This window comes from Neofelis nebulosa, chromosome 4, assembly GCF_028018385.1.
Source record: "Neofelis nebulosa isolate mNeoNeb1 chromosome 4, mNeoNeb1.pri, whole genome shotgun sequence".
Classification (NCBI taxonomy): domain Eukaryota; kingdom Metazoa; phylum Chordata; class Mammalia; order Carnivora; family Felidae; genus Neofelis; species Neofelis nebulosa.
In genome coordinates, this window is record NC_080785.1 from 11,623,816 (window position 1) to 11,635,145 (window position 11,330).

General features: G+C 39.0%; 1 protein-coding gene across 1 annotated transcript; it reads right to left on the reverse strand.

Moving 5' to 3' along the window:
- Positions 1 to 2,042: 2,042 nt before the first annotated feature.
- Positions 2,043 to 8,358, reverse strand: LOC131508451 (olfactory receptor 2A7). Its single transcript, XM_058723497.1, has 2 exons — positions 7,414 to 8,358; positions 2,043 to 2,180 (listed from the first exon to the last, which is right to left on the reverse strand). Exons 1-2 carry the CDS (start codon positions 8,344 to 8,346, stop codon positions 2,043 to 2,045), a joined length of 1,071 nt encoding a protein of 356 aa, XP_058579480.1. The 5' UTR covers positions 8,347 to 8,358.
- Positions 8,359 to 11,330: the final 2,972 nt, after the last annotated feature.

Consider the following 11,330-nt stretch of genomic DNA (forward strand, 5'->3'; position numbering starts at 1 on the left):
TGCTCTTGGTTTGGGGGGTAAATTCTCGTGATTCATCACTTACATAAAACACCCAGTACTCAACCCAACAAGTGCCCTCCTCAATGCCCATCACCCATTTCCCCTATCCCCTGCCCCCCCATCAACCCTTGTTTTTCCCTCTGTATTTAAGAGTCTCTTATGGTTTGCCTCCTCTCTGTTTGAAACTATTTTTTCCCCTTTTCTGTCCCCATGGTCTTCTGTTAAGTTTTTCAAGTTCCACATATGGAGTGAAAACATATGATTTCTTTCTCTGACTTACTTTACTTAGCATAATACCTTCCAGGTCCATCCACATTGTTGCAAATGTCAGGATTTCATTCTTTCTCATTGCCAAGTAGTATTCCATTGTATATATAAACCACATCTTCTTTATCTATTCATCAGTTGATGGACATTTGGGCTCTTTCCATAATTTGGCTATTGTTGAAAGGGCTTCTATAAACATTGGGGCACAAGTGCCCCTATGCATCAGCACTCCTGTATCCCTTGGATAAATTCCTAGTAGCTCTATCGCTGGGTCATAAGGTAGCTATGTTTTAAACAGTAAATCTTGAAGAATGATGAGCTGGCAAGTTCTCCTCTAAAGTAGTGGGCACGGGGAAGGCAGAATTCCTAAAATCACCACTTATTGTTAATCCTTGACTCAGAGGAAGCGTAGGACTACTCACCTGCAAGTAGCAAGGAAAGACTGAAAACTGATTCATCTTATTTGCTTATGTAGTTACAAGCCAAGACTTTGCCGAGTGGTCTTCTGGGGTAAGGGCTGATAGGATAAGTGAGTTTTCTGGATATAAGAACTATTGTGGACCGTAAAGAACTAGGTGTCAGTTCTGTGTAATCATAGCCTATTGGAGAGTCTGTTAAAGGCTAATAGTTGATCATACTCATGAGTGCCCCCTATGTGCTGGGCACTGTGGAAGCACATAGTAAAAGCAGAAGGATGGTGCTGAGCTTTGTGAAGATTTTCTCGTACAAACGTGCTTCCGAAGAAAGCAGTGATAAATAAAAAGATACACGTTAAACACAAAAATCCTATAAAAAGAAATGATTGACTATCTCGTCCTTCTCCCACCTCACACACCAGCACCTAACACCGTGGTCCCCTTTCTATACTTTTCCCACCCCCACTGTGCAAACTTATCTTCCAAGCTATGAAAAATCTAACACTTACACATATGTATTGAATACATTCTAGCTATCCTTAATGCTAAGCTTAAGATAAGCATATGACATAGATTTAGTACCCACTGTACCTGTGTTGACAATAAGTAAATGCATATTTTATATAATAACCAACATGTTAATTTTCCTGACATAACACCATTCTGTAATATACCCTCCTGTAATTTTCTTTGGCTAAGATTATTCCATATGTTCTGTTTAAATGCATGACACAGAAATTTCTTACTCCTTCTGTTAGTGCTTTCTTTTCTAAGTAAATGTCTATCACGTGGATATTTCTCCACCAATGAAGCAAATTAACCAAACTCGAAACCCAAAACATCTTTATATAATTTGTCTATAAAATGTGCATCTAATATTCCCCTGAAACTATTCATATAGAATGTGAATGATGAGCATATATGTTTAACATTAATAAAGAGTATTTACTTCTCTAACATTTAAAATAAAGATTGTCAGAAACAGAGTGATAGTCCACAGAAGTGTAGATGCTACCCCATGTCTAAGAGGAATTAATGATAAAGTAAAATAAGGTGGCCTGGTTAGCTCCCACGTTTGGACTCAGGGACCCCAGAAGGGAAAAATACCTCAAGGTTGGGCAGGATCGTGCTTTCTGGGAGCGCCTGTGGGAGCTGCAGAACCCTCACTCCTGTTCCTGACTGCAAAGGTGGCAGAATCCTCAGAAAAGGTGCTTTGATTCTCCTATGGCCCCAGCCTAGTTGGTAGCGTCTAAGGGCTCCCTGGAGGGGTGGGCTGCGAGATACAGTGCATGCCCACTCCACTGGGAAGGGGACAAAGCAGTTCCCTAGTTCCGCTCTCATCCCCAGCAGGACACACGATCAGGAACCACAACCAGCCACAGAGCACACCTCTGAGACAACACCGGTCATTACCGCCCCGGAAAACATGGCATTATTTGGATTTTGTGAATCCCAGCACTGCCCTAATTCCCAAACCATCAGGTCATTCAGGGGAACCTAGAAGGAAGAAGAACGAGTGTGACAATGAAGAAGCTCCCGGCATTCCCCTCTGTATTTCAGCTTCTCCCCACTGTACTCTGGGCCATCTTGTGTAGCAGCAGAGGGGGGAAGGAAGGACCCTGAAAAATCAGCTGGTTCCAAGCAACGGCTCAAGATGTGGAGATGCCGTAGAGAGCAGGTTATGGAGGCAGGGAGCAGACCGGGAAGTCTGAGGAGAAACACGGAGTCCCAGTGGGGCTTATTAGAACACGCCTGAAGAGGGGTTTTCTAGAACACAAACCACTCAAATAGATCAGCCTTGGCAATACACTCTAATCTCGATTCTGAGGTGAGGAGATTCTAGGGATCCAGTCCCTCAGGCCAGGGGGAGAGAACCCTCTGGAAGGTATCTTCCCCTTGAAGCTTCCTATCTCTTCTGGGTTGGGAAAGAATTTCCTACCTGTGATGATGTCATGTATTTGCATCCTACTGTTTTCCTATACTGGATGTGAGGGACTCAAAATGTTATCTGAGAAATCTCTTACCAATCAAGCGTGAGATTCACAAACTAATTAGTTCATTACAGTGTGATTCCTGGCTTCCTGGGGTTATCCCATAAACTTAGGGAAAACTGGTTACAATTATCAAGTTTCTTTTCTTTTTATGTTTCAGGTGGCTTGTAGAAAAATGTGGATATCTGGAAACTGATGTTTAAAAGAAAAAAAATAGCGGCACACTGAAATTGTGAAAATAATAGGGTTTTTCTCATTCATCACTGTATGACTATCAGTTATAAAAAGTAGGAACTTTGAACTAAGACAATAAGGAAATTAAATATAAATTTTTATGATACCAAACAAACTTTAACTTTGGGAAATGCATCATCTCAAAAGTACATGTTCTCTAGTACATATCAAGGTAACATTGTTTTAACTTATGGACAGCTTCTAAAAGTGGTCAGAGTAGGGGCATCTGGCTGGCTCAGCCCATAGAACATGCAACTCTCAATCTCGGGATCATGAGTTCAAGCCCATGTTGGATGTAGAGCTTACTTTAAACAAAAAGTGGTCAGAGGTGTCTGGGTTGCTCATTGGTTTAAGCATCCAACTCTTGATTTCAGCTCCGGTCACGATCTCACCATTAATGACTTCAAGCCCCATGTACTGTTGACAGCACAGGGCCTGTTTGGGATTGGGATTCTCTGTCTTCCTTTATCTCTGTCTCTTCCCTGCTCACATTTGCATGTTCATCCTCTGTCTCAAAAATAAACAAACACTAAAAAAATGAAACTAAGAAATTTTAAAAAGTGGTCAGAGTAAAACATTAACATACGTAAAACATAAATGTTTACAAAGGAAAATAACACATAGCATAATTAACTCTTAATTGCAAAAAAATATTCTTTTTTTTTTAAATATATTCTTTTTTACATTATCTGTTAGCATCAGACATTTTCTAACCACCAATCTTATGGTTATCTCAAGGTCCACCAGAATTTGGACATCATTTCCATTTGGAAGTAGAATAAAAATCAATATGTTGATAATTTAAACACTTCCCAAAGTAAATTGTCTCAATAATTGGTTTGAAAAATGTTGTCTTTTTAATGTTTACTTATTTATATAGAGAGAGAGTGTGTGTGCATGCAAGCAGGGAAGGGGCAGAGAGAGAGAGGGAGAGAGGGGGAATCTTAAGCGGGGACACCAGGCTCGAACTCATGAACCGTGAGGTCATGCCCTGAGCCAAAACCAAGAGTAGGACACTTAATTGACTGAGCCACAGGCACCCTAACAAAATGTTGGCTTTTAATTGATGAACTAAGTATCTGAGTCAGGGATGAACATATCTTCAGAATGTCATAACATATATAATTAATGGAAAATAGCAATTGCTATTATCAATGTTTCACTTGGAATCTTGAAAACTGGGAAAATAAAGAGGCAGAATTTGTTAGTTCATTGAGCACAGCCCAAGGTATAGAAACTTCAGTTGTAGACATCTAGGTTCATGATAAGAATAAATTGTGATCTATTGGGAGGAATTTTTCTACAGTTTTGAAGAAGTACCTTTCAGCATTATTCAAATCCATCTGTTCTGATTCTAGGCTCTTTGAGCCATATATTACTGTTTATTCATTTCTTGGATTTTTGAAAAGAGAACTGGGTTATTTTGGATAATGGGTATAGGTACTCCTTTCCCTGGGAAGAAACATGCTTCACTATAAAGGTTGAAATTGCATCTGGGTTAATCATAATTATCTTGTGAGTTTTGTGAGAATCATTAAGTTCTGACAATTCTGATCAATTCCAGATTAACTGACAGAAAACTAGTTTCCAGACCTTCCAAACTGATGACCAGGACTTAGGCCCCCAAAGTTTTTTTCAAGAGAAGTTGAATTGTGTTTCTTTTTTTCCCTTTTTCTGGGATCCATTGAGCCACTGACAACTGTCCATGTGTTCTGTAGTGCCCATAAACTCCCAATGAAGAAGCCTCACACAAGATAAACCCTGAGGCTAAAACTGTGGTTCTATAGCCTGATCATCAGGATTTCCATAGAAAAAGGTTAACCAAGAAAGATTAGTATGCTTATTATTAAGGACTAAACATTAACCCCATAAGCAAGAACATTTGAAATGATAGTTGTTCAATAATATAAAACACTTTGAAGTAACTAAGTAGTTTCTTTTAATCCCCCATATTCCTAACTGTTCAGCAGAGTTTAACTCCACTAAAGCTTGATACAACTTATTTCTTCAACTTACTTCAGGGTGTAATTTACAATCAAAACGTTCCTATAACTGTGCTTAAAAGACTTTACTTATCTTCAAGTTCAATGGCTTTTCAAGTACCCGAGCCTTAACTATATCCCAAAATACAATTTAAAAATTACAATTTGTAAAAGGTATTAATTTACTGAATACACCTTAAAAAACATGTTATTTTCTTCTATCAGTAGAAAAAGAACTAATAAAATTATAAAACGTAAAAGTAATAAAAGCATCAAAATTTTGCCCATGTATTTAGCCACCATAGAATTTAGAGTTTTGTTTTTGTTTTTGTTTTTGTTTTTTACTTTCATGAGGAGGAAATCTTTGCAACTGCATAAAAACCTCACTCAACCCTTTTTATTTTGAGATTACAGTAATGCACACGGCATTCCATATAGAGAATGAGGAAATTCCTGTTTGTAAGGTTATCATTTGAAATTTATTTCAAGAATAGCCAGTGAATAATAAATCATGCACTTTCCCTATTTTCTTTACTTTTTAATCTTCAAAGGATCAACTAGCCCTTTGGACATTCTATCTTTTATTCATATCCTTTTTATCCATCATTAATTGTGTACCTTTCCTATAAACATTCTCTTACAGAACATCTCCCATATCTCTATTTTCTAAACACAACAATGGAGAAATCTTGTTAAAGCTTCTACATTGTGTAAGTAGTGGCCTTTGCAAATCCTCCTAGATTTCTGTGAGAAACTTGGTTTTATCTTTAAATTTGTTTTTAGTTTTTTTAAGTTTATTTATTTTGAGAGAGAGAGAGAGAGAGCAAGAGAGCGAGCACAAGTAGGGGAAGGGGCAGAAAGAGAGGGAGAGACTCTCAAGCAGGCTCCACACCGTAAGTGCAGAGCTTGACATGGGGCTCAAACCCACGAACCATGAGATCATGACCTGAGCCGAAATCAAGAGTCAGAAGCTCAACTTACTGAGCCACACAGGCACCCTGGTTTTATCTTTAAAATCAAGGAGAGAAAAAATGGATTTAGTATACTGGGTAAGCAGTGGAATGCATAGTTTTTTTTATCTCAGATTTAGAAGATTGTGAAATTGAATGAGGTCATTCCATGAGATGTATCTGTAAATGCTGACCCAAGATGAAGCAGAGGGTTGGATTCATTACTTCCAGATGATCCAGCAGTGAAAAGGAGAAACAGTTACCCTCACTTTCTTTACCCAAAGAAAGCACACATTCTCACAGGCTCATCTAGGGTATTGCGCTTAGGTCCTCTTTAGAGGCTCACCTTGCAGGAAAAAAATCATTTTGCTCTAGAAGGTGGTTATAGAAAATATTCACAGTGAGTCAATCCAGATCAAGATTTCCTGGTCCTGGAAACCGCTAATAAGTGTTACAAAAAAATTGTTTATGTGATCAAATAAGTTTGGAAAATATTGGCTAAAAACTGGAATAAAAATCTTCTTTACTGCAGATATTCTTACAGTTTTCACAATGATAATATGAACTGTGAGCTCTAAAGTAAGGCATCTAATACACAATAATTTTCAAACTTACTTGACCATAGAGTTTATGTTAAAGCTCTCTTGAGGAGCTGGTGTTTTGAGAAAAACACTTTGAGAGGCATGAGGCTAGACCATAGCTTGAGAAAGATGTTATAAAGAGTATTGTTCTAGATCTGCAGCTTCCAAATCTCGGCTCATGGACCAGCTGCATTACAATTAGCTATTGATAATGTTTTTTAAGTTTATTTATTTTGAGAGAGAGAGAGAGAGAGAGAGAGAGAGAGAGAGAGAGAGAGAGAAAGCAGGGGAGGGGCAGAGAGAGAGGGAGAGAGAGAATCCCAAGCAGACTCCACATTGTCAGTGCAGAGCCTGACATGGGGCTCAATGTCAGGAACCGTGAGATCGTGACCTAAGCTGAAATCAAGAGTCAGACGCTTAACCAACTGAGCTACCCAGGTGTCTCAACAATATATCAAGATACAGATCTCTAAGACATATCCCACATCCACTGAATCAGTGATCTAAGTGGTGGCTCAGAAGACTGACTGTATTTTTAATAAGGGTCTCAGATAATTCTCATGCTAATCTAGAGTTGGAAACTCTTGAGATAATATCTTCCTAGGTCACTATCAACCTGACGCCATAATATTTTCATAGGGTCTCTTCATTCCCAGGACTCTTTTTTTTTAAATGTGTGTGTGTGTGTGTGTGTGTGTGTGTGTGTGTATATAATATGTATATATACATATACATGTATATATATGTACGTATACATGTGTGTATATATATATATATATATATATATACGTACATACACACACAAACACACACACACACACATACATATATATACATACGAGAGATGGAGAGGACAAGCCAGGAAGGGGCAGAGAAAGAGGGTGAGAGAAATCCCAAGCGGGCTCTGTGCTGTCAGCACAATGTGGGGCTTGAACTCATGAACTGTGAGTTCATGACCTGAGCTGAAACCAAGAGTCAGATGCTTAACTGACTGAGCCACCCAGGTGTGCTCCCAGCACTCTCTTTAAGGCATTCTTCACTTCTGAGTTCCTAAGACTATAGATCAGCGGGTTGAGCATGGGATTGAAAAGGCTGTGAAACAGGAGGAGATATTTCTTCTGCTCCTTGGGGTTCCCATATCTGGGCCCAACATACATTATAATCGCTGTGCCATAAAAGAGTCCAACCACACAGAGATGGGATGAGCAGGTAGAGAAGGCTTTTCTTTGACCTTCCCCAGACTGGATCCTGAGGATGGCACAGAGGATGCACATATATGAGATCACAATCGAGGAGAAGGGTCCCACTAGTACGGAAATTGCTCCAGCCAATACCACAATCTCATTGATGTGTGTATCTGCACAGACAAGTTTGAGAACAGCCATGATTTCACAGAAAAAGTGATTGATTTTCTGGGATCTACAGAAGGGTAAGGGTAGAAGTAATATGAGATGAATCAAAGACAGAAGGACTCCAAAGGTCCAGGAAGTCACCACCAGCATGATGCAGACTCTCCAGCTCATGATAACAGGATATCGGAGCGGGTGGCAGATGGCCACATACCGATCATAGGACATCACCACCAGGAGAAGACATTCTGTGACAGCAAAAGTCAAAAAGAGAAAGGTCTGTGTCATGCAGCCAGCAAAGGAGATGGGTTGGTCTGGCTTCAGGAGGTTTATCAGCATCTGAGGCACTGTGTTGCAGGCATAGGCTATGTCAACGATGGCCAGGTGGGAGAGGAAGAAGTACATGGGGGTGTGCAGTCTGGAGTCCAGCCAGATGAGTCCCAGGATGAGCCCATTCCCCAGCAGGGTAAAGGCGTAGAACAGGGAGAAGATACCAAAGAGAAGCATCTGAATCCTCAGAGCAAGGGGAAATCCCAATAGGGTAAACTCTGTGATAGAGGTCATATTGGCTCCCATATCCCAATGATGGAATAGAGTTAATGTATATGACTTAAGAGAAATCATTCGAAATAAATTTATGTTGTTTGAAAACTTTTTTTTAGGACAGAAAGTTATTCAGAAACACTTTGAGTACATTTTTATGTATTCTAATGAATGTTTAAAGACTTTAGTAGCCCTGAAATAAATTTAAAAATAGATACACACACACACACATACGCGCGCGCGCGTTTCCTTTGTCGTTAATGTTATTAGCAGAGTCTAAATTTTCAAAATAAATACATTGTCTCCTGTCAGATACACAGTTTTTGTTTCATTCAGTGAGCTACCCCATATTCTTCAAATAAATTCTGCTTTTCTTTGCCAAAGTCCTTAAACATCAGTATGTCTAATCTCGAGTTGGAAGGGCTCATTAAGAATAACAATATACTAGGTTTAGCTATACCATTGGCCAGATTCACCATTAGCCATTAACCTCTCACCTGCTTGTCTAAACACACTTTGGGGGGGGCGGGCAGAGGGAGAAAGAAAGAGAGAGACTCTTAAGCAGGCTCCACACCCAGAGCAGAGCCCAACTTGGGGCTCGATCTCACAACCATGAGATCATGACCTGACTGGAAATCAAGAGTCAGATGCTTAACCGACTGAGCCATCCACGTGCCCATAAACACATTTTCCACTCCTACATCTACTGTCACCTCTATAGCTAGTATCTCACCAACTCTCTTCTTGATCAAGTGCAAATACTTATTTTCAGCTTAAAATACCATTTTTCTTACTTAGTTTTCCACAATATTTAGATGAACGTACATGTGAATGACTGAATAGCTTTATACTATCATTTATTTAAATATAAGAACAGAATCAAAACTTTGTCACATTTCGACTGAATGTGGCAAAACACTCTAATAATACCAATTTTAGACACTGTCTCTGCAGGGGACTGACAATAACTCCTAGACTTCTGTAAAGGATACTGCAGAAGGGGTCTCTGAAGTCCTCGAGAGATTGAACTAAATCTTCTTTCTCTATGACTTCACAATTAAAGTGTAAGTACATTTTTTTTCAACCATGTGACTACAGGTAGCCGGTGCCAACTATGAACCAGGAAGAGCATGTCCCTTGATCTTGGACTATGAGTCAGAACAGTGAGAAATAAATTACTGCTATTTATAAGCTAAAAATAAAAAATAAAAAATAAAATGTAAGTACAAACATGACATTACCCTTCTCGCTTAAACTTTATTCCCAACTTTTTCATACGATCGTCTTGTCTTGGAGGCAATCAGGATGAACAATAAATCCTAATTTAAATGGCTATAAAACTATAAACTTACTTAAAAATGACCCCATGTGCACTGAAACTCTCTTATAACCACTCCAATAAGAAGTGTCATGTCCAGGGTGTTGAAAATAATTTCAAGTATTTACTGATTTCCTGTAACGCACCTGCCATTGTTCTTTGGGTAGAGGTATCATGATAGGAAATCGGGCTTCATACTATTGCACATAATAAATAGATACGCATTTGCACACTTATTCAATAACCCTGGATAGTCTTTCTTATATATTTAGATATTTGACTTCCCTGTATGAGTGATTAAATCTAGATTTTTAATAGAGAAGTGCTGGGATTTTTGTTTAATATTAAATCTTTACCAGAAAGTCACTTGTACATACTTACCTCCTTATCTCGGAAAGAGCTACCAGTCAAAAGCAGCCATTAGTACATTGATTGTATTAACATAATGATATATTAAGAATATATTTTACTCGGAATATCCTATTATTTAAACTATCAGTGAGCAAAATTTGAGACTTAATAACAATGTACTTTTGCATGATATTAAATTGTGATAGCAAAAGCTAACAGGCAATGAAAATGATGCTAAAATATATTTGGCCAGAACTTACGAAAGCAATTAGGAAACCTGCATGTCTAGAGATGACTGTTGTATAAAGATCCCAATACATCTTCACGCAGAAAAGGCAAACATATCTAGGGTGGCTGAATTTACTGATGGTACTAGAAGCCTTGTTGCTCATCTGAGAACTGTCAAGGAAGGATTTTGGCTCTTCAAGTTGCCTTTAAGAAAAGGCTTTATTAATTTATCATCTCCACAGGGCACCTTCCCAATTGCCATGAGACTCTGTGTGGGATACGAGACAGGTCTCCCCTGTACCAGCATGCTCCCTACAGACACATGAAGAACCGAACCACTGCTATCCTCCTGAGAGGGGAGAGGAATGGCAGTCCCTGTCTCCTTCTGTCTTTCAAGAAGCCAGAGAGACAGTGAAATCTTTAGAAGTTAAGATAAAAACAAGTAGTACCTTTCTAGCTAAAAGAATACACACTAATATCAAGTCGCACCACATGAACATTACAGCTACCCAAATACACGAATGTGTTATAGTTTCATGAATTTTTATGTTGTTCCACGTCCTAAACATTCAGGAGGCCCTTGGGAGATTCAAAGATCCATGCCTGGTTATTCCTTGGTAGTGAAATAGAAACATGACATTAATTTCTACAGCCTTATTTCTTCAGGGTGGTCTAGTTCTCCAACCATCCTGAAGGTAGTAGGAACATGAACCTGAATTCAAATGTCTTAATCATGACATCATTTTAAATAGCAGCTGGATCCTTGATCATAGATCTAGAGTGTGTGGGCATCTATGCTGGGAATCCATGGTAGCCATGCCCTGCTACTTGTTGATCTGCCTGGAGGGGCTGAGAAAAGTTCATTTTAGAACATTTTTCCTTTCTGATAACATCTGGTCCTGTCCTTCTGGGAAAGAGTTCTGTAAAAGCAGGAGGCCAATTCCTATCCTCTCTACTCTTATAGATGCAGCTAAATATATGTAATCTACCTACCAGTGTAGGCATATGCCTATCACAGTATATTCTTCAGGATGTTATTGACAATGCAGTGCCCCAAATCTTTGTGTCAGGTCACAATTTCTATCAGATCTATAATTTCTGAGTAATACGATATGAGCTG

Excerpts from the sequence above, each read along its gene's own strand:
- LOC131508451 (XM_058723497.1), bottom strand. The coding sequence starts at position 8,346 with ATGGGAGCCAATATGACCTCTATCACAGAGTTTACCCTATTGGGATTT. Across the intron at positions 2,181-7,413 it reads GAGCACACCTGGGTGGCTCA|GTTCCCCTGAATGACCTGAT; the intron begins GTCAGTTAAGCA and ends TCTTCCTTCTAG.